Source organism: Agelaius phoeniceus, chromosome 21, assembly GCF_051311805.1.
Source record: "Agelaius phoeniceus isolate bAgePho1 chromosome 21, bAgePho1.hap1, whole genome shotgun sequence".
Taxonomy (NCBI): domain Eukaryota; kingdom Metazoa; phylum Chordata; class Aves; order Passeriformes; family Icteridae; genus Agelaius; species Agelaius phoeniceus.
Genome location: NC_135285.1, coordinates 156617 through 180260, shown reverse-complemented (window position 1 = coordinate 180260; position 23644 = coordinate 156617). Strand labels below are relative to the sequence as shown.

Below are 23644 nucleotides of genomic sequence, written 5' to 3'. Positions count from 1 at the left end.
TTGGGATTGGAGTGGTGATACAAATTACTTCTCGGAAATCATTAATATCATTAGCATATGTGATGCGCAAGCACAGTGTACTGTGTTGGTCGCACAGAAGGGTCCAAGTCTTCCTCAGTGGTCGTTCTGATGAAGGCTGGTAGTCTTCCTCACTTTGCACTTTTAAACTTTCTTTCTGAAGCATGCACATCCATTGCTGGCTGGTTCAGTATTTTCTGCTGTTAATAGGTTTTGTTCCTCTTACCTTGACAAGGTGCATTCTGTGTCTCTTATCTTGACAAGGCTAAGGTGTGTCCTGCTTCTTAGGCTTGTGATTAATATTTGCTAATTCTTAATAGTTAACTCATGCTTACATGAGTTACCTATTGATCAACTTCTTTGACTTTCAGTGAGATTATGATGAGAAAGGCTGCAATGTCTGACTGAGAGAAACTTTGGTTTGGCATGGTGGACATCAGGAGAAAAGTTTGACCTTGTCTTTTGCTGTTGCTGTTCCTGTAAAGTGCTGGGTGGATGTTTCTGGGGCCATGCTAGCTGCTGCCTTGAGCCAGAGCTCAGCATGATGGCACTGGAGGGAGAGAAGCCACGTTCCTGTGGAGTGCAGGGAGCTGGTAGTGGCACAGCACTGAGCCTTGTGTTTGGGAGGCATGCAGGTTTGTGCCAGCCATGTGACCGACCAAGTGGTAACATAAATTCATGTGCAGGCTTGTCAAAAACTGCACAAAGTGGTGTTACAGCACCAGCCTCCCGAAAAGATTATTCAGGAGGTCAGGTTTGAAGGCACTGTAACAGTGATGTGGCAGTTCACTGAGGAGTGATGTGACTGTGCTGCTCAGCAGGAAGCTGGGGCTACACTGCACAGAGCAGTGTTATTTCTCTCTCTGGCACCAGGAGTAGAACTCCCAATAAACAACTGGATGTGAGAACAGATGTGGGGAGATAAGCTAGAAATTCTTGACTGAAAGACACTACTTTTACAACTATAAAAGCTACACAAATTTTTGTGGAGGTAGAAACTTCTTACATACTCCCTGGAAACATGCAGGAACTTCTCTCTGGAGTTTGGATGCAAATTCCATGGTTACTTTCCTGGGAATTGAGAGGAAGAATTTGATGTGTACTCCATTATTGCGGAGGATCAGGAATGGGACATCACACCATGATCAATGTGATCGAGTGAAGCCAATTTATTGAAAAAGCAAGCTATATTTATACTGTGTTCTATTGTTCATGCCTCAAGCTAATACATGATTGGTTAAATCCTTCTGTGCATGCGTTTTAAGCTTTCAGTTAATTTTAGTTAGTATTTCATCTTCATGCGTCTCACTGCGGTTTTCTTGTCTGCCTTTACATCCTGAACTGTCTGCCGCTGAGCATGTTCTTCTTCTTTTGTGTTCTTCAAGGGCATTGTGACCTTATTCAGTTTCTACGAAGACTGGATTGTGCATATATGTCCTTTGTCCTGCAAGAAACCCTCAACACTCCCTCATCCATTTAGTGGTAAATTACACTGAATCTTAATGTATACTATTTCTTCACTAGATATAATATAGGTACCTTTATCATGCACTGTATTTTACCTACTAGTAGTTCTTTTATTTCTGTGTAGTAAGTTGTCTGTTTAAAGTCTCATCAGTGTCCTTTACAAGCAAAATTTAAGCATTGAAGGTTTCTGTGTAGTAAGAGGAGAAGCTAGAGGTGAGCAGAGAAAGGGAATTTAGCACTTTTACCTAGTTTATAGCGGACTATATCAGCACCTGCTTATACATCTCTGTAGAGAAGTTTCTGGTAGTACCTTGCACCTCTGAGAAGCTACTCCTGGAAGACAGCATCAGCAGCAGATGGGTGAAATACAGCGGAATATTCTGGGACCTTGGTACTGGTGAGGGCACGTGAATCTTATTGGGAGTAGCAGAAAAACAAGACAGAGCTCCTGGAGAGGGAGAAGTAACTATGAGGCTTTCAGTGTGCACTTCTCTGCTCAGACACACTCTTTCTTGTGTAACTGAAAAGAAGTAAACTGAGACAGGAGTGAGTGGGGAGATGCAAACCTTCAGGTTTATTTCTTAGCGCACTGTTGACCTGCTGTGGCAGGCTGAGCGACCTTCTCACTTTTCTCACCCACAGGGTTTGTATTCTGTCTTGTAGGGCTGGAGCTGCCCTTCCTACATATCTGTGCAATATACAGTGAAATAAACCTGGGACCATTAGAAACATAACACAAAGAAATACTCTATTTCTGCTGTCTCTGTTTATCCCTGCAGTGAAGAGTTAGCACTTGGGTCTCCTCTGTCAGCTATGGCGAGGAGTCCAGCAGCATAACTGCAAGAAGAAGAGACCCAGTTCTGCTAATAGTCAAATACAATACATGAAGCAGGTGAACTGTGTCCACCCACCAGCAGATAGGCCACCCTCAAACGCTGCTGGAAACGAGATGAAGTGGAAGGTACTGGCACTGTAAACGATGACCACATATGCAAGGCTTGACTTGGAACTGCTATAGTGTCTTGGTACGACACATGATGCTGAACAGACTGTTTTGCATACAGCTCTTGGTCCACAGCAACTAATGAGATCTAGAAACATGCCCTGGAAGAATGGCTAAAGCTGGCTCTGGGCCCAGCTGCAGCTGTGTCCTGGTGGGAAGTGCTGAGCAACTCTGCTGTGGTTCCAGGAGCTGGGGTCCCACCTGAGGTCCTGGAACATGTGGGGAAAGAAATGGGAAACTGGTAGTGCTGATAGCACTGTATCGCTGGCCGGGGGTATGTGTACAAATCCCAAACAGGATGGGACTGCTGTGGACCGTGCCTTGAGCTGTTTTATTTTCCAGCATCAGTCTCATTACATGGTTATGACAATAGGAAGATGCCATCAGCTCACATCCCAGGCAGCAGACCAAGAACTCAATGTTACAACTTTATAAGTTTTTTGACCAATCACACAAAGCAAAAGCATATTGACAGTAGTTCTATCCAACCACTATAAGCACATGTACCTTTGGTTAAAACAATGCTTGCTTATTTCGAATACAATACCTACTTGTAAGCCTTAAAACACAATGCACATTATTAACTTCAAACTTCCTAATATCTTGCTAGATAAACTTTTCTGTAGCTTAGGGAGTTATTCTAGACAAATGTTAATACACAGACCATTGTTCTATTTGTCCTTGCTTTTCTACTTTTTAAATAATTTTTCTGCTGACCTATCTCATGGCTACTGCTTAGCTCTAATCACAGTTCTGCTGTCTCTGAGGCCTGCCTTTTGCAGCTTTCCCAAAACCCTCAGATTTTGTGGATTCCTACATACTGTGCTGGAAGCTCAGTCTTTTCCATACTGTTCTATGTTGTGGCTCCATCACAGCCTGCAGGGAGAGTGGGACAGGTCAGGAATTCAGTGCCTTTTGGATGGCTCTTGGGTCCAGTTGAAAGAGGCTGCATGCATATTGGAGTCTTCACATACATGGATTGTACTGGAGATTAGCAGCAATTACCACTTAGGGTCGTAATATCAGAGAGCTTTACTGAGGTGCACTGGCCCCACTCATCACCTGGTCTTTAAATCAAGATAACACACTTTTCAGAAGAAGGTGCTTGGGCTCAGTCTGCATCAGTGGGGCTGCTGAAGGTAGTCAGGGTGAGAGAGGGTCAGGATCTGGTGCTTACAGAAGCTCAAACCAGTACCGATATCTTCTGGCTTCAAAAATCCTGCTCTAGGCAGAAAGGACAACCTGTAGTACCCTTTCTGGTCCATTTTTGTCCCCAAGCAACATTGTTTTGTGTCTTCTGTTGGTGGGTGAGTGGCACCTCTTGGACCTAGTCAGGCACCCTGTCACCATATTAAACTGGCCTGAACTTCATTTCCGTTTGCTTATAGGAGTAGTGGTATTCTTTGCCTGTCTTCCAGTTGATGCCATCAGCATAGCTCCCATGCGCACCCATCCAGTACATCCCATTCAGGTTGGAGTAATGGCAGTCATTGTACCACCACGCTCCCTTATATTCTGTGGCACAGTTAAAGGAACTCATGTCATTGTCGTGATCTGTTGTTGAAAATGGCATGTCCCTGTGGTACGATAAAGAGTCCCCTGCAGAGAGCACATGTTCACAGTTAATGCAGTAGGGATCACAAACAGGACACTGATGTGTCTGTGCACCCCTGCTGGGCACCAGTGGCCCTTCCCAGGTGCAAGGCAGGTTGTATAAATCCTGCTGCTCTCTTGCCCAGGTTTCCTCCTTGTCTTGGACAAAAGTATCCTTAGCTCTGCTAAAACAAATGGAGAATTTATCTATGCCTGTGAATCAAGTGGGCCAGATTCTTTTCACAGGTACACAGATGTCACTTCTCTTGGAATGCTCAGGTTCTCTGCAGATATACAGGTCTGAATTACCAGACAAGGTTGCAGTGTGCAAAGCCACAGAAACCTAGAGCACTGCTCTCAGGTGTTGGTTTCACTCATTCCTGAATGATGGATATTGAATTTTGAAGAAGATTTGTTTACTTAAAAAAAATATTAAAAATAGGGTATTAAGAGGATGGAGTGCTGATGCTGCAGGTATTGAACAGCACCCCAGCCCTAGAAATGCTAGACCTCCTGGGCAAATGTCTCCTGCCAATGTAACCAAAAGCAGACCTTGACCTGGCTGATGCAGAGCTGTTGGGAAGGTCAATTGGATGGGGTGTTGCCCAGGACCAGGCTCATTTGCTGCTAAACCATAGGGCTGGTCTTGAAGGTAATGCTCTGAATCACATTTCTTCGGGTGATGCATGTCCCCCTCCATCCCTGTACCCAGAGGTCACTCAGTACCTGAGGTACCATGGCCAGTTTTAAAAAACTGACCCAAAATGTAGCTGATACAAGGAGTGTGCATGATACATCTCTGCATAGAAGCTGAACACTTCTGAAATGCTCTAGGAAACAGACTTTCCCAGTGAGCTGCCTCAAACTTACCAGCGTTTCCACCAAGGAAGTCTCCTAGAATCAGCCTGTATTTCTCTGACTCTCCTAAAACTCTGAATGAAGCATACTTGGCAAAATAGTAGTTGTTCTCAAAGTCTCTGAGGTCAACACGGAGTTCACAGGGTCCTAGAAGAGAAGATGGACAGCAGTGGTGCAGGGCAGATGGTGAGTATGCCACTGGATTTCAGAGTGGAGGGTTTAAGGTGCTGTGAGCTAACTTGAGAGGAGCTGCCACTACTTGAGAGATTTTGATTTCCTTAAAATTCCTGCAGAGCCTCCTATACCTTTGATGGTTTTCTAGGGAAGCACCTTTTCAGATATGATATTGGGTGGTCATGGGCAGGAGACCTGCACACAGCTGTAACTCCAAGGCTGTGTATGGACCAGATGATGCCATCATAAACAGTCCAAGTAGGAAGATGTGTTGGCCTGTCTCCAGGGTAGATCATGCAGCTAGTTCATTCTCTTCCCTGACTTCTAGTTTTGCTTTTTTTTAGAGTTCAGTTTCCAGTGTGCAGTAGGCTGCAAGAGCCTGCATCCTGTTTGGGATTAACAGTGGGGGCCTCAGATGAATATGAGAAACTCAGAGGTCTGCAATGACCCAATGTGGTATAGGGGTTGGACTCTCATGGCCCCAACCTGGGACAGAGGCAGACCTTACCCAGAGAGGTGAGGAAGTGGATGTTCTCATTCCCCATCCAGAACTCCGTCAGCTGGTTGCCAAAGCCTCGTTTGTATGAATCCCAATCTCGCAAGAAGTTCACTGACCCATCCCAGCGCCTCTGAAAAACCTGAAAGAGACCCTCAGCCCTACCAGCCCATCCCTCACTCAAAAGCACCCACAGCTCCTGGGGGACATGCCCACCATGGTGAATGCTTCCCCTGCATCAGGACACTCTTGTAGGTGTCTGGGGAGCAAATCCCACAAGAATCCCTTGCTCAATGATCTCTTCCATATGTCCTTGGAAATGAAAAGGAAATTATTTTCTGATTTAAGCAGGGAGTGGGTCTGTGGCACTCAGCCTGCTTCCAGAGACAAGTCTTGGGGGAATCCCCTGCGTCCAGAGGGATTCTCTCTGGCTTGCATGTGTGAACTTCAGCTGTGTGTTTCTATTTTTGAGCCATCCTTTGCAGCCTTAACAAGAATCTCTGTAGGAACATGTAAACCTCCCTCTCCTCATCCTACTCACAATCCATCCCCCACCATCCGTGTCCATGTCACAGAAGACAGTGGTGGCATTGCAGTCTTGGGGGTAGATTGTGTACCAGCCACTCAAAATCTTCCCTTTGGCCAACAGTTCTTGGCAGTTCCCCGGTTCTGTACAAATCAAAGAGATCAAGTGGAAAGAGTTATAATGTGAGTTATAATCAAAGGAGCACGTTAGCCTTGAGCCTTTGATCCCTTCAGCAACCAGGTGGCTCTTTGTACTGCAGGATCTTAGTGTAGAGCTGCTGGGAGCCAAGCTCTGCCCTGGCTTCTGGGCCCATATGTTGCAGGGGAGATGGGCACCTTCTAAGAAAGATAGTCTAAGGTGCTGAGACTCCTCTCATCTGCAATGACTTTTGGGGATCTGGATGATGGAACTGCTCTGAAAAAGATGACAAACTCATGATCCAGAAATTTGTCCCAGCTCCAGAATGTATGCAGGGCACAGAGAGTGGGTGTGCAGTTGACAGCAAAGGAGTTAGTGACACAGGACAGCTCCCTGTGAGGCAGTGAACAGTGTTCAGCTCATCCTTTATGGATTGAATCATAGAATCACCCACGGTTTGGGTTGGAAGGAACGTTAAAGCTCATCTCATTGCACGCCCTGCCATGGGCAGGGACATCTTCCACTAGATGAGGTTGCTCCAAGTCTCATCCAAACCTGGCCTTGGACACTTCCAGGGATGGGCAGCCACAGCTTCTCTGGCCAACCTGTGCCAGGGTCTTACCACCTTCTGAGTAAAGAATCATCTCCTAATATCTAATCTCAATCTCTCCTCTTTTAGTTGTAAATTGTTCTGTAAATCACACAGTGACAGTGTCCTGTCAGTGCCCATGCAAAAAAATCACTCTCCAGCTTTTTTATAAGCACCCCCTAAGTACTGGAAGGCCACACTAAGGTCTCCCCAAGAAACAAAGTGCTTTTGAATATGTACCTGTATATATATATGTGTGTGGGTGTGTGTGTGTGCATATATATGCATCTTATGTATACTTTTTTCCCTCCCCAAAACCATACCTGCTGACAGAAGTTCAGATTCACAGGAGACTGAATTGTCCCTATCAGACATCCCAACCTACAGCTGCATCAGTAGTTGTTTTAGGAAAGCCTGGGAGGATGATCAGAGATGGTGGCGCTGGTGGTGCATGTGTCCCAGTGTGCTGTGTGTGATACATGCATACACAGCTGTACCAGGCAGGGTATCCTGCTCTCCTAGGAGGGAGATGGTCCTGGGCTTGGCCTTTTCCTTCCTATTAGTCAAATCTTTTACATGCCCAGAGAAGTGTCTGGGGCAGCAAGGAACCAGTTCAGTGGCATCCCAATCTGTCAGGTGTTACAGCAGCTTTGATCTGTCTGAGCCTTTATTGTGGCCCTACAGCACCCAGCTGTAGCCAGAGCAGGTTGTAGCTGTCCTCGAACTTTAGTTCATGGAGATGGATGGGGCAACTGAAAATTGTTTCTTTTATTTTTCTTTTTTTCTTCCAGTGAATAAGTTAGTCTGAACACTATCACACATATGAACTCCGCAAGTACTAAAGGTGTCACTGCAAGTGCAGGAGTATAATTGCCTTTGAAGTAGCCACATGTCCATACAGGTGTTTGCAGTGGTTTCATCTTAGAAATCAGGACACCAAGTCTCTGAAAAATTCAAATCGACCTCCTCCAGGACACATGGAGAACAGGACATTTAAGTAGTGCTCAGAGGACCTGACTTTCTCAGCATGGCTGGAGTACAGAGTAGACCCACAGAAGCTGCATGTGTCTGTGAGATGCAAAGATAACAGTGATATTTCCTTACTCCATTCTTCAATATCACTCTGAACTTGTTTCTATTCCTATCCTGTCCTGACTTCTGGTGGAGGTAGTCCACCACCATCCACTCTGCAAAGCTAACCAGTGTTGTGAAGACCTAGGATGAAACTTACCCCATATTTCTGGAAATCCAGGCTCTCCTTTTGTTCCTGTTGGACAAACAACACCATCAATTGCTCTTCACCTTCCATACCCAGCACTCCCCTTCCCAGTACTTGAGATTTGCCAAGACAAATCCTGCTGCACTGGACAGCTGTTATGTTAGAGGAAGTGCTTGGCTCATCTGCACCAAGCAAATGAAAGGCATAGAGAAAGCAGGTAGGAAGGGTTGCTCAGTATAAGCTGTCCTGGCTGCTACCAGGCCCACCAGAGGAGGCCCACCAGCCTATCTGCACAGACCTAGGAAAGCACAGAGAGGCAGGTGGGAAGCCAAGTCACAAACCCCTGTAACTACAGCAATGACACCCAGCTGCTTCAGACACTTGGAAGAGCTCTCCAGGTTGACCAGAAGGTACATCATGGGGCGGCCACTGGGGGGTACACTATAAATATAAATTTTATTTATATATATATATATATATATATATATATATATATATATATATATATATATAATATCTATTTATGCACAAGGAGTGGCAGCCTTGCCTCTCTTGGCCTGTTGGCCCTGGCGTGATCTAATTCCTGCTGGCATCTGTTTTAAGGCTTAGAGGTCCAAATGGTGAGACTGACACAGGACATGTCTCTGTTGGACCCAGCTGCTCTGCTTGCTGCTGTGCAGCCCATGGAGCTGTCTACCAGCAGTTTGTGCCAGTGAGTCCCACTGGGCTAGGACATGTGGGATAGGAGTGGGTGAGTGTGGGAAGGAGGAAGCAATGCACCTTGGAAAGGCAGAGTTACAAGTCCCATCAGGGGAATGGCTGCTGCTGGTACAGGGCTTCAGCCAGTGGTTTGGGAGCAGCAGTGACAACTGGAGCACTAGAACCATCTGCCAGACCAGTGGTGTTGGACCCAGTGATTGCCAGCCAAATTCCAGAGAGGGAAGCCACAGTGCAGACTGATGCTCAGTGGTGGGTGCCTCTGGCCTTCACATGCAGGATGATGGCATAAGGGAAAAAAACCCACGTTTCCCTAATACCTTATTGCTAGTGCTGGTAGAGACACGTTCCTCTGGCACTAGCAGCAACTGAATTTCATTTGAGCCTCTGCATTTTGCCATAGCATGAGAATATTAAGAGCTCTGCCCAAATCTGGCTGGTCCCTCAGCCCTGTGGCTTCTGCAGCTGATGGTGCCAGGTGGCAGCACCAGCTGCCTGAGTTGAGGACAGCACCTGCTGCTGAACATCTGGTTTGGGAGCAGGACTACCCACAGCACCTGCACCAGGGCAGAGCCTATGATGAGGTATAACTGTCAGCAAACAGCCCCATCCAGTCTCTGTAACTGCTCTCATCTGATGTAGGAGAACAGCACAGGGTAGAAGTTTACAAAGTAGCTCACATGATAAATTCAGCACAACGTGATTTACCTTTCAGTCCTGGGAAGCCAGGCTCTCCAGCTGCTCCTACAAAATACAAGAGGAAAATGCTCATCACAGACTATCCAATGCAAATGAATTACTGTGCCTCTACAAATGGCTGCTCCAGCCCCTCAATATGTCTCAAATGTACAAGAGAGGCTGTCAAGAGGAGCAAAGCTACAGTGCTTGGCTGAGTGTCCCAGGTGGTGCTGCTGCCTCAGCCTGGCTGTTCTCTTGATCAGCAGTATCTCTCAGGAACAGCAAGAAGAGCAGGATATAGAGGAGAGAGAGCTGCTTCTCCATCTCTTGGAATGTATGGGGCTTCACAGTTCCATTTCAGTGACTTTTTGTGGGGGCTTTCTCTTTACAGTCAGGCACTTAGGAGATTTTGATCAATAGGGTTTTTCAGTGGTTTTGTCCATCTCCTGCTGGCATTTCAGTTCAATTCTTGGGTACTTTTGGCCAGGAAATAGCTTCATATTCAGCATGTAAAAAGGGGTGTCTTCCCTTTAGTTAGTCAGTGCTGCTCAGTCCCTACACAAGTTCCCTTGTGCTGGCAGATGGATTCTTTAGTAGAGACACTTTTCCAGTATTTGCAGCACGTTCCTGCTGAAGGTCCTAAGCAAGCCTGGGCAGTGAAAGCCAGTTTCTCAATAAACATTGTCCTCTTCAGGGGTTCATCCCATTACAAAGGAAACCTCATTCTGTGCCAACGTTTGATCTCGTTCTTGTGGTCAAGTGGGCACTGCACACCGAGGCTGAAGGCTGCTGAAAGCAATGATATGCCTAGGCCTGAGCAGCAGGGCTGAGCCAGAGTAGACTTACAAGATGGATCGTGAATATTGTGTGACTAACACCATCAGTATTATTTACCTAAAAATAGATGACAAAGATGCTTATGCTAACTGTTTATAACCTTCTGTAGCTATCTGCAAGAAATGTATAATTTTAAGAAACTTTTCCAACTGAGAGGCTTGTTTGTAAGGTATTTTAGGGGAAAACCCTCCCAGCCAAGACCTGGGCTCTGGCTGAGCGCTGGCCCTGGCTAAGCGGAAAGCATGCCATCAGATTCAGGCATTCCTGAGCTAAAAATAAAATCGAGTCACTTTGACTTGCTGATTTGGGCCTATAAACACTGGACTCCCTTTCAGGGGAAATCCAGAGACCTCACCTATGGGATCTCCTACACCATGCAGGATTTCCCCAATTGCCAGGAAGGGTTGTCCAGGTCCTCTCTGTGAAACAGGGCTCCCCAGCAACTGGATGATGTTAAAGTACTTAGGAAATTAGTGATGTATCCTTCTAAATCACTATCCTGCCTCTTGTAAAGTAATGATCAGGTGCATTACCTTGCTAATTTTTTGCTTGTTGCCAAAGCCAAGCATATAGTTTTATTGAATGTACTATTTAACTTACGTATTACTTCTATATTCATAGTAAAATAAGACCATTCTTTCCATTGGTATGTTCTTTAAATTGCCCCTGTGAATTGGCAGAACAAGCACTCAGCATAGTGCCTCTGCATCAGGCCTCTGGGCGGAAGCTCCATGGAGAGCTCCAAAGCTCCTCAGGGCTGGGGGCATTTGGGCAGGCTTGTTGTGCTGGGGGCAAGTTAGGGTAGGAATAGGGAATGGGAAGAGGTCTGATTTTAGGGTCAGTGAGAAATTCTGAGAAGAGTGGTATCTTCTTCTGTGTTGTGGTCCCAGACACTCAAGGACGCTGTTTCTAGTGTTCACTCCATGCAAGAGCCATACCCCAAATCAGGCTTTTCCTATGCTACTTCAGCACCGTTTCTTAGCCTATGGCCAGTCCTGCAGTTCATCTCTGTAGACCCAGTCTCCTAACGCATGTCCCGAGCTTGGGGGCATTTACAGATTAGAGCTGCATATGTTACACATTACCTTTTGCACCAGGTGGTCCTGCTTTCCCGGGGAATCCCTGGTCTCCCATTTCTCCTGCAAAGAGATTAATTTTTTATGTGCATGTTACAAACTGACCAGAGCTGGGAGTCAAAGAAGCCTGGGCAACTGGGCCTTGGCTTTCACAGAAATGGGGGAGCTGAGGTAATCAGATTCAGTCTTGTAACTTAGTTTTACTCTTTTACCTTACTCCTTTTTTTCTATTGAAGCCTTAGTACACTGGTATTGCCATTCAAAGTCTAAATTTGCAGTTCACATATGAATTCTTATGAGCTTTGATACATCGTGGAGCCAGTCCATGGATTTTGCTATGGTGGATCATCTCGCTCAGCTGACATGATTGACCTTCTCTGTGAGTTGGCTATGAAAACTCTGAAGGAACCCCATCTCCCTTACTCCCCGGAATAGGGGTTGCCAGTACATTTCCTACACTGTTCCCCAAAAAACAGGCAGGAGCATTTCAGCCTCCCTCCCACCCAGACTCTTGAATACAGACCCAAAAAATAAATGGATGATTTTCTGTAGAAGAAACGAATGAGATACTTCACACCCCAAGATCACATCAGATTTGTGACAGGACTTAAGGAAGAAACAGGTCACTCCATGTGTACCAGCATATGTTTAATTGGGGTGGTTTTCACTCCAGTTCTCCAGTTCCTCACAGCAGCCAGTGCCAGGCCAGCTACTGCTCCAGCCTCAGCTTGCTTCTCCTATGCAAAGGAACAAAACCATCTCATCTCACAGTGTTGATCACTGGTTTTGGGGGCCTCACCTTTTGTTCCTGGGAGACCTGCTTCTCCTTTTGGGCCAGAGACACCTGGGATCCCTGGACATCCTTGAAGAATGGCAAGTCGGTCAGCATCACGCAGTCCCACTATTCTCACCTCTGAGAAATGAAGACAGTCTTTGTGAAGATTATTAAGGCTCTGAAATGTCTTGGAGAGGAAACCAAATCCTTTGAAGTTGAGGAACAGTGTAATCAAAAGCATTGAGTATGGAAGTATCAGGGTGTTGAATGGATTGACAGATGGCAGTGAGGATCTCACATATTAGAGGAGCCAGACTCTGTATCTCTCTGGCTTCAGGGGAGTTCAGTAGGAGAGGAGGCTGATATATATGACATTGCATGCATGACAAATGTACTGTAGTTAATAAAACATAAGCTGAGAGGTGCCCCAGTGGGGTATTGATAGCAGAGTAAGTGACACTGGTGGATCTGTGGACAGTAAGGGTAAGAGTTCTTCTAAATTTCCTGATGGCAGACCTGTTTGAAATTGCCCCAGGCCTTCTTGGGGAATACAGTCAGAATGCTGTGCTGTGCAGCATCCCCAGACTGATCCTTTGTATTGTTCTGTATCGTTTGGTAACTGCACGGCAGCCCTACTAAAAACATACCAAATGGGGGGGGGGGGGAAACTTCACTGAAGACTGTCTGTTCCTAGACACCCCACTGGTCAGGGAACGATGTTACATCACTAACTGGAGCCAGTAGCTTTCTTAAACAGCTGCTGAGACTTCAGCCTCCCCTTACTCTCCTCCCACTGGCAGCTGAATTTAAAAAAGCATAGAAGGAAAAAAACCCATATGCTACTTCTCCCCTCTCCCCCCTCCCTTCCCAACCTCTTTCTCTTATCAGGGGAGATGAAACAGGCTTTCTCAATGAGATGGCAGTAAGGTTTGTGCTTTACTCACCTGAGCAGGTGTCCTCAGCATCACAAATAGTCACTCTTAGGCTGAGCAGTACCAAAAGGGCTGGGGCTGCTGTCCCCATGTCCAGTGCTGCTCTGCACAGCTCCCCTCAGCCACTTCCCGGGTGCTATGGTCAGCACTGACCCATCCAAGCATTTTATATCTAACAAACAGCCTCAGTGCAAGCTCCACCTCTGTACTTGCCCACTGGCTGCTCTCAGGTCTGGGGCCTGGCTAAGTCTCAAGTTATTTTGCAGATAAGCTACTTTCCAAAAGTCTGATGGGAACATTCTTGCCTCACCGCCCCGGCCTGCCTCACCTCTGTCCTCAGTAAATTTTGGATGCCTTTCCCTTATCATATTGTATTTCTATTTTAGATAAAATGAACCAGCAAAACCAAATTTACCTAAGTGTAGACAGCTCCCCTCATCCTCCCTGCTAGTAGCACTTTATGAAGAGCAGAATTTACTGTGTTGATGGGGAAACTGAGGCACTGGGAGTCAAAAGCCCAAGGTCAGCTGAGGCCAGTGGCAGAGAGAGGCTACACAGCCTGGATCACATTCCAGTACTCTTCCTGCCTGTCAGCCCAGCACCACTTCTTGCCCTTCAAGCTTCCATTTGTACATGATTCATGAATGACAGAGTTCAAACTCAGGCAAGGGTAGGTAGACAGAGCATGTTTGATTCCCCCTCCGCCCCCAACTGTCCATTGTATTAGTGAGCAGGATTTCTGGTTTCTTTCACCCTGTTCTTTGCTCATTTCTAGCAGTGTTACTAGACATCCAATCTGCTTCATCATATTATTTTCAGACCCAGAGTCTGTAAAGTTTATGAATTTTAGTAGAGGGCAATTGTCCTCCTTATTGTTACATCTCAGTTCAGAGGAGACTGATTTATTGGAGATTTTTCCCAGGATATCAGAGGCAGAACACAGCTCCCCCTCAAGCACTTCTGTCATAAGGTGTCTCTAACAGTCCAACTTCCAATGATACATGACAGTTTAATGCTAGGCAAATGGAAGAAGGTGAGGGAGAGGTAAGTATTTGATTGCCACTTAAATTCAGCATCCCCCATATAGCCCAGATATATACTCATAAGCATACTCTTATTCATATATGTAATAATATAAAATAATAATCCAGTAGATGTTGCAGTAATTTTAATTCCTAAGAAGCAATTCTGGCAGGGAAATGCACCCCTTACTTTCCTTCTCCCATATGGAAAAATTGCAGGAAAATCAGAGGTATTGTGACAAGATGGTCTGCATTCAAGTTTGGGTTTTGCTTTACATGAGAAAAAGCATCTCAATTGTGGCAACTGGTGTGTTGCAGTTCTTGGGGAAAAATGAGATCAGATCCTTTCTTCGTTCAGGAGGAAGCCTCCCAGAAGGAAAGAGAAAAAGGATTGGCAGGTGCTAGGGAGGGAGAGATCCATGCAGGACTGTCTAGGGTGACTGGGAGCTGTACACCTCTCTTTTCTCATCTGTACAGCCTGTGCTGTCCATCTGCAGTGGACTGGTGTCTGGACTAGGGGGCAGGTGGAAGTGATGTAGAGCTAGCTCCCTGCACTGAGAAGCCTTCTCCTGCCCAGTGCCTCTGCTCTCTTTGTGGAAACATCTGCAATACCTTGTTTCAACTTGAAGGCAAAAGCTGCTGCCTTCATCTGTTTCCCTTTTGTAAATTACTCCAAAAAGCAAAGGCCTTGCAGATTACCCCATAATTACAGTCTCTCTAGGACTTCAGGCTAGATCTGTCTTGACAGATCTAAAAATAAATTAAAAATGTTTGCCCTGATTTTTCCAGGTACTCTATTAGCAGGTTCCAGGTCTGGGTTGGGCTGAGAACGTATGTTATGAAGGCAGCTGTGATGTATCTGCCCAGCACTGATGCATCCCCCTAAGTGTTACCAGCTGTGAGCTCCATCCAACCTGGGGGACATCAATATCTCCCCACTTTCATCTGGGAAAGCAGCAGTGTCCTTGTTGATGCAGCTGCTTTTGGGAGCAGGGAGGAGACTGCCAATGAACAAGCTTAGTCCAAAGTAGGTCAGACTCCTGGGGGTAGATTTTGAAATTGGCGCAGAGATCAATATGTCCTTAATTGCTTTTCCTCATGCCAGTACCCAGTGAAGGTTGCAGAGGGCTGATTAGGCTTGAAAGTATACAAAGATCTTACATCAAAGAACATCCTGACTTCAGATAATCTAGACATAATCCACATTTTGCAACACTACCAAAGAACAAACGTGATTTTGAAAATACAGTGTTCTATTTCCAAAACATTTTAATTTTTTTCCCTCGGTGTTGCTATTTTGTAGGAAACTCCAGAACACATACGTTTCAAAATACAAATTATTGAAATTCAGTTTCCCAGATGCTTCAAGGTAGAGAAGATAGCTCAAAATAAGGTAACTCTCAGCTTCTTACCTAAACCTACCCACCCCTCACAAAAGCAACATCCAGCTGCATTGTGATATGTAACGTGTGGCCTGATGATAGCTCTATACCACTGGCATGCTATGAACCAAGACATACACCTTTTCAAAACCACAAACTCACTCACCTATGATTCCCATGTGCTGGGTTTCTCCCTCTCGTGCATAAGGTTCCAGAGCTCTAACATGCAATTTTACTAGCAAGCCATGTGCATGTAGTCCTGTCTTTTCTAAACCAGCATTTCCCTCAACTTCAGTGTAGCCCCAACTCGCCCAAAGGCCTTGCAGTGTAACAAACTGGGTCCATTCAGCCTCTGCTTTAATCTTAGGATGTGGGATTTTAATCTACTCCCAAGTCCCTTTTTTAATGATCCTTGCCTGATCCCTTGCTATCCCACTGCTATCATACCTCACCCTTGATTTAGCTTAGGCAGCTCAGAGACAATGATACCTACTTTGCCAGCTAAGATGTGGACTTCAGATCTCCAGAGCCACTTTCTGAATTTCTTCTAGAATGAGGAGAGCACCTTCTTATTTCTTTTTTGTACAGAGGAAGCCTATCAAAAGCAACTGCAAAAAACCCATAATCTCCTACTTCAATGTTTTAACAGTCTGTATTCTCAATTACAAATCCACCTTGATTTCTTGACAGAAAGAGCAAAGACAGACCATTCAATTGATTGCAATGTCTCTGAAAGAGCAACCAAACCTGTAGTTACATAAATGCATAATGAATATTTCTGTTTCAGCTTTAATACCTTTCTCAGTGCCCAGTTCTACCCATAAGCGTCACATCATCACTGCCAACCTAGATGCTGTTAAATTTCTGCTTATTTGAGAAGACAGATTATGTATAAAGAAGAAATATTATGTAGCACAGTATAAATACAATTTAAGGAAAGATATGTCAAACATATTTTACAGACATAAAAAAGCGATGAAAAAAAGCTGTTACTGAAAAAAAAAATAAAATCCTGCCTTCTTTCTGGGAAGCTGGTGGTTATGTTGTTGGGGTTTCAGGGCCTTGCAATCCTAACAGTAAAAGTGCCATAACAAAATCACCCACTGAAATGGTAATTTCTGACATGAAAGGATTCAATGTGCCAGCACAGATGAGCATGGGAAGACTTAAACTGAGAGTTTGCTTCTCTTGAAACCTAAGGAGGCCATCCTGCTAAACACAGCATTTTCAGCTTTGTAAAATTCATGCCTGTGGGATGGCCAGGAGCTGTTACTCTGGAACAAACTGCTCCTATCTGAAGGTTCCCAGAAGAATGCCATCTACACCCCTTGGCTGTTTGCAGTGATCAAAAGTGAGGACAACAGCCACCTTTGTTTGTGTATGTGCTGTTGTCATATTCATGGAAAAAGTGGCCAATACGAAGATGGTTTCATTCAGCAGGAAACACCTCATCTCAGTATTTATTAGTAATAGCTGTGAACATTTCTTAAAATAAAACAGGTTCAAATAATATCCTTAATGCCATGCTGCATGCTTTGGCTAGCCTCTAACAGGACCAACAAAGCAAGTCTACTTCTGTTCTTCCTACCCAGGCCTCATCCACTACAAGAATGTTCTGAGCTCATTGGTGAAGCTTTCTATGCATTTCAGTTATAGTAATTCCAAGACAAAATCAAAAATTATTCCAAAATGAAATAAAAGAGACTGTAGAAAATGTTACATAGTGTTCAAATGTCTCCTTCATGCTCTAGAAAAGTAAAGGCTACTTTATATTACAGTATGGCTCACTGCTGCTCTGGAGAAATGCATACTTATCCTTTCAGGAATGAGTGACTTGCTGGGAAATAGAAAATTAAACTATTTCTAGAACTGCTCACTATAATTAATTTAATTGGTTTACATTGGTGTAACTTCCACAATCATTCACTTCCAGGATAACTGCAAGACATACCTCTTTTAGATTTTGGAGAGAAGTACACTGAAGACAAGGTATGCTGAATGCAGTAATGTTTTGGAGTAAGGTTTTGGTTTTCCTCTACTTTCTGTTATGGAAGCTGTTGTTTAGCAGCCACCCTGCTGAAGTCCTCACTCTGGGGACTGGTGATGGAAACACAAACCTAAACAGACAGTCTCCAGCTCTCTGGTTCGACTACAGAACTCAGAAATGGCCAAAGGAGCAATGAGAATAATAACAACAACAACAAAGAGAGAAACTAATCCTACCTAGACAGTCTAAATAAGAGTATGGCAGCATCCCTTAGTAATACGGTACAAAACCACTCACCACAGAAGGGTTGTCTGGAAGCTGCAGCTAGGCAGAGGAACACCAGTGAAACATCTGTTGTCAGAGTTTGGGAGCTTCAGTAAGATGTAACTTTCATTTGCTCCAGGCTCAAAAGTCCAGGCTATGCTCCTGTGCAACAAATTACATACTGCTTCCTAGCTATGGGCCATATGCTTTCCATTTGGATCACCTGGCTTTTTCTTTTAAAAGTAGAACGAAAAATAAAGTTACTTCTCTTGCTGGAGAAAACTTTGTCCATGGGTATTTTCTGAAAGATTGCCAGGGACCTAAAACCAAAATAGCGATTGTCTGCTACAAAAATTAACCCCACAAGCCATGTGCACTCTAATGGGTCCAAAGGAAGGCTATCTGCCTTATCCCAGTTCAAATGCAGCCTAAAGTAGTAACTCAGCATTCTGTAGAAATGGTAATTGTAACTATCTGAGTAAACATGGCTTTTGGAGACACCAGCTCTCTCTATTTTACAGGATTTAAATTCCTTATTTAGCTTGTCTCATAGAGACCATCTTTAAGTTCAATGGTACAAGACTTGGGTAGAGATATAGGATAAACATGTGTCCACATTAAGCTGCAGGGCAGTGCAGCTATACAGGAACCATGCTCTTGCTTGTCTTGGCTTTGTATAGTTTCCTAATGCAATGAAATGAGAACATCTAGAACCTCCCTGCAGTACCTGAATGGAAACTTGCAAGCAGCAGCTTTTAGTTTTGACTGGCATCTCTCCCATTTCTCCTCAGAATATTTTCCCCAGCTACCAAAATCTTCTTAAAGCCCCTAAAATTTCCTACCACCATTCCCGTCTCCTTGCATTCCTGTTTCCAACATTCCTTGCTATGTTTCTAATTCTCCTTATACCCAAACTCCTCCATCATTCCTACAGCAACCTTCTCAAGCCCTCTACCTGTTTTCCTGGTTACTACTTATTTGGCTTAGAGCCCTTGATAAGGTAGTTCATTATTTGGAGCATGTGCTGATAGAGCATTGGCCTTTGGAACATACAAGGGTACAAGATTTCCCTGCAAGCTGTTCCGGGCTATCTCCTATTTGCACAAACCAGTTTTAATTCTTGAGGGCTGGGGAAACAGGAAAAATGACAAGGGCTAGAGCAGAAACACTGAAAGCAAGTGGTGCCCAGCTTTGTTTCCTTTAAAAGACTAAAATAGCAACTAACACAGAAATATGACCATAGCATCCACTTTGAATGGAAAATGCTGTTGGAGAGAAAGAAAAAGAGATCAAATCCTCTGTTGGTATTTCAACAGGCATTTGCAGGACTAGGGCTGTACCGGCGCCATTTCAAATAATTATCCAAACTGATATTGTTTGCAAGCTATCTGCCTTAACTTTGTGACTGAAAGGTTAAAATATTTTTCTGAAAATACAAAAGGAAGATCTTAGAATCAGTCACATAAGATAGTCTAATAAAAGTGTATATTACGTGTAAGTAGCTGCTCCAGGAGTGCCTTACTTTGACCCTCAGGTAGTTATACAGTGTATTACTTCTAATTTCATCTGATATTTTTTCTTGCCTCTCTGAGGGTGCAAAACAAAGAGCTCTCAGACCTTAGTATTTGGTCTTACCTCCTATGTTTAGTGTGGAGTACTAGAACATTCCAGCTGCAAATTAGTCCCTGCATCCAGCATTATTGATTTCTTTCTTTTCAATTGAAGACTTAATTACAAACTGTGAGCTTCAGACAGATTAAATAATTAACCTTCATGAGAACTCTCTGAGACCAGTAGGCTGTATTTCAATCCGAGGCTCGGGGAGACTACACCAGTCAAAGGTACTCACTGGTTCTGAATGCCTCATTTGGAATTACTTGATTTGGCTTCAGCAATGAGGATATTTTATATGCAGCCTTTGTCAGCATACAGCTCTTAGCAGGCATGGGTTCCACAGATCCCTTCTCAGGGTGTCAGGAAGGTCATCTACATAATGAGGTACATCCACTAATAAGCCAATGTAGGAAATCTGGGTAGGTAAGAGAAGACTACAACAGGGAAATAACTGGATGTTATTTTTCCTGGTGGAACAAAAAGAAAATTGTAATGGATAGACGAAAGAAATCTCTTAATCTCCATCCTGCCTCTTTTTCTGCTGCCTTATCTGAACTTTCAGATAGATCTATTTTTTGAAGGTTAATTCTGAGTAATTGCTTAAGTCCAGGTGTCATTTAAAAACACACAAGAAAAAAAATCTACCGTTGTCAATTCCCTGAACAAATGGGCTTTTAAAATCCTTTCTCCTTGGAGGGTAGGAGTGAGTTAACAACACAAATTTTAAAAATCTGATGAACAAAATTATTCATCATATCTGCTACAAAGCCAAGAGTCAGTACATTTTTATAATTAGCCACTTTTAGCAAGAAAAAGACCTCTGTATATGATCTCTTTCAAATTGAGAGAGTCAGTCACAGTGTGAGCATTCCCTCCTGTTGAATTGGTGTTAGCATCATCTGCTGCTGGGATGCAGCATTTGATCTCCCTGGGCAAACCTGTCCCACACGTACAGCCTTGGCAAAACTGTCCAATGTATTGCAGCCTGACATGCTACACATTTTATTGAGGCAATAATATTTCCTTCAACAGCTTTTAAATGTTTCCTTTTTTTCCCAGTACTGGGTCACCATCTGCTCTTAATTCATACCTTGCTATTGAATCTGTTCTTCCAAGACTGCCAGGAAGGTTATTCAATTTCATTAAGAGTAACCATTCAAATACTAATGAACGGCCTTCAACCTGGGGGACCTGACAAGCATCACATCAAACACCATCTTGTTTTTGGTCTTTCTCCTTCAGAAAGCAACACGGAGAAATGTTTTCTGCTAGAAACTTCCCCACAGTGAGGGTTGCCAGTGTTGATGACAGGTGAGGAAGATGGAAAGCTATAAAATTTTTTTTGCTTCCCTCTGCTTGCTCAAGAGGGAGGAGAGGCTGTGATGTACAGCGTGGCAGACCAAAGATGTCTAGGCTGGGAAACTTCATACAGATGGCATGGGGAGGGGAGAACGTGAGATCTTGCCAGCCAGGTACCGCCTTATTAAGAAAATACTGGGGAGAAGAGGAAGGATAGACACCTTGCCCTGCAAACAAAACCTGGCTGTTCAGACAGAAGGAAGCAAAGGAGTTCTACCCACCCACCCCTGCTAGTGCAGAGGCTGGGGCTCAGGTGCAACTGTGCAGCCCTTCCCCATGGCACTGATCCTGCACTGCTATGTTGTGGTGTTGCCACATCTGGCTCCAAACAGGAGAAGATAGGCCCTAACCATTTGCTCCTGATCCAGGCACACTCACAGCCCTTCCCAGGGTGTTGGTCACTCATCCCCACCTTCTCGTTTTCATGCAAAGAGTCATCTGAAATGATTCCCAAATAGCTAAAACACCAAAGCACACCGGGAAAGGCAGGTTTAACACAAAATAAATGGCCATAAGAAAAAAATAATCTTGTTTAGCACGGGGTGTTGCTCTTTACTTCCTGTTTTCCTTCATAAAGTTATGTGCTTTTCTATAGAACAATCTGTAAACAGAGGTGAAGAAAATCCCTCTCCCTGGAGGCAGAATTAAGTGATTATGCATCCAAAATTTACTCAAAATTTTAAAACTTAAGCAAGCACATAGTAGTTCCCATCCACAGCAAGTCTGGCAAACCTCATTTCTCTTTAAGTGGCATTGGCCACTTGGCCAGATCTCTCTGTGTTCAGGCACTGGGGACTGCATTGACCAGGGCACTGACAGTCTGAAACCAGTCTGGATTGGCAACATGCTGGGGACAACTGGGGATAGGAGTGAACAGAAACAACTAGCCTCTGGGACTATGACTCCATTTTAATCACGCAGATCACTCCAAATGTAGGGATGCAGCTCCACAGACCCTCTTACCACAAAAGGCAGTTCTGATCTGATTCTCCTGTCCTCCACAAAAACTACAGGAATTTGAATTTTGTGTTACTTTTAGAAATTTCATCTCAGCTTCACAAAAAACAATCCCTGCAGGCCCCTGCTTTCCAGATCACCAGTCCTTATTGATCTCCAGTTCCCTGGAAAACCTGCCTCAGTCCCAATGTGAGCCAGCAACAGCTGCAGCCTGGCTGAGCAGAAGTCTGGAGAGGTCAGAACCCTCCCCTGGACTGCTGCACTTGGAATGAGATCTAGCTACAAATGCATCTCTGGAAACACCCTCCAAAACGTTCTAGGATCAGACCTTTAAAATGACACCAAAGGGCAACACCTCCAGCACGAATCCTTCCTTGTCTCAGCCCTGGCTTACTGACACACACACAGAGGAAGCCAAGGGACACACAGAGGAAGCCAAGGGTCACACAGGCCCTGCTTGCAGAATTCGTGATCCAAACCCTTGCCTTTCCCTGCACAGCACTGAGGGAAATCTGATGGAGGATTAATAAAGTACCTTTGCTGAGAGCAGTTATCACCCCAGGCCTTCAGGCTTGGCAAGATTTTGTAGTGAACAGACCCAAATTAAATTCCTAAATCTAAATCTCTAACAAGTCTTGTCAGAAAGATACCAGACAGTCACACAGACCACAGGACCAAAAGACTGCACAAGGAATGACAGAAGCTTTTCCATTAATAGCACAAGTTCCTTTTCTCCCTCATCAGTCTGGGACTGTAGGACCGAACCTTTGCAACCAGGAGACAAGAGAGTTGTAATCATCACTTAAACCTCCCAAATGGTGTTATTTCTCAGAGAATTGGGCCAGAACTGAGCTATTTCCATGTGCCTGCAGTGCTTTGGGGAGAGGCAAGACAACATCCCACTTCTGTCTGGAAAAATTTGACAATAATAAAAAGTCATTTCCTGTCTTTCTCTCTGACCCATAACCAAAGCAGCCATACAGAACAACACAGAGTATTTAGGGGAGGCCTGATTCACGTGGGAAAAAATCCCAAACCCTAAAGAAACAAAACCACCCCAAATTTCAAACTGAAACACACTGCTGCCTTAATGGGGGCATATGGCAATACAGCTGGAAAGTATTGCTCAGCTTGTAACTGACACAGACATGTTAACCCTGTGTCCTAGGGTGACTTTATGATGCTTGTATCCCCATTCGTCTGTTTAGCCCAAAAATAAGTCTTGCACCTTTAAGAACCACTGGTTCTGAGAGCGAAGGGAGGGGGAGAGAAGAAGCACACAGTTTGTTTTCAGAAACTGCACTCATTCATCCACATTCTGGCTCCTGGACTGCATTGTCTGCAGACAGACAGACAGACAGCGGGACAGAGCTCTCCTTTGTTGCTTTTAGTTAGTTCCTAGCTAGCTAAGGCAGAAAAGTACTCAGGTGTCCTGGTTCAGAGCAAATTTGGGAGAGAATCCCCAAAGGGGCTCCTCTAGGAGAGCACATTCAATTGGCCCCTCCGCCCAACCAGTCCGGGAGAAACTACCTCCTTGGAGAAAAGTGGAAAAAACCTGTTTATTAAACAATAAAACCTAAACAATATTAAACAATAAAACTCCTTGCCGCTCCAAAAGAGATGACAAACTGAGAAAGTCCCCTCCCCGGGTTGCAGCTGAGCTCACTCAGTCTCTTCTCATTCCCTGCGGTGCTGGAAATGTCACAGGCCAGGCCTGGCCTGGTGGGCCACAGATGCTAGCTAATGGTGCACTTTTGGGTGTTCAGTCCAGAGCAGGTTTCAGGAGGTCCAAAAAAAAAAGGAAAAAAGAAAAAAAAATCACACTCCAGGGAACTTCTTTGCTTCAGCTAGCTAAAACTAACTAAAAGCAAAAGAGAGCTCTGTCCCACTGTCTGTCCATCTGCAGACAACACAGTCCAGGAGCAGGAATGAGGAGGAGTGAGTGCAGTGTCTGAAAAAAACT

The 23644-nt window shown here is 44.6% G+C and overlaps 1 protein-coding gene across 1 annotated transcript in view; it reads right to left on the bottom strand.

Annotated features, from left to right (window-relative positions):
* Nucleotides 1-2309: 2309 nt before the first annotated feature.
* Nucleotides 2310-23644, bottom strand: part of LOC129128955 (ficolin-1-like) — a 24705-nt gene continuing 3370 nt past the window's right edge. Inside the window, exons 2-9 of the mRNA XM_077189090.1 lie at nt 12189-12302; nt 11399-11452; nt 9507-9542; nt 8094-8129; nt 6151-6278; nt 5622-5751; nt 4952-5086; nt 2310-4087 (exon numbers count right to left, since the gene is read on the bottom strand). Coding sequence (XP_077045205.1) covers nt 3840-4087; nt 4952-5086; nt 5622-5751; nt 6151-6278; nt 8094-8129; nt 9507-9542; nt 11399-11452; nt 12189-12302 — 881 coding nt within the window. The 3' untranslated portion in view covers nt 2310-3839. The remainder of the gene's footprint in view (nt 4088-4951; nt 5087-5621; nt 5752-6150; nt 6279-8093; nt 8130-9506; nt 9543-11398; nt 11453-12188; nt 12303-23644) is intronic.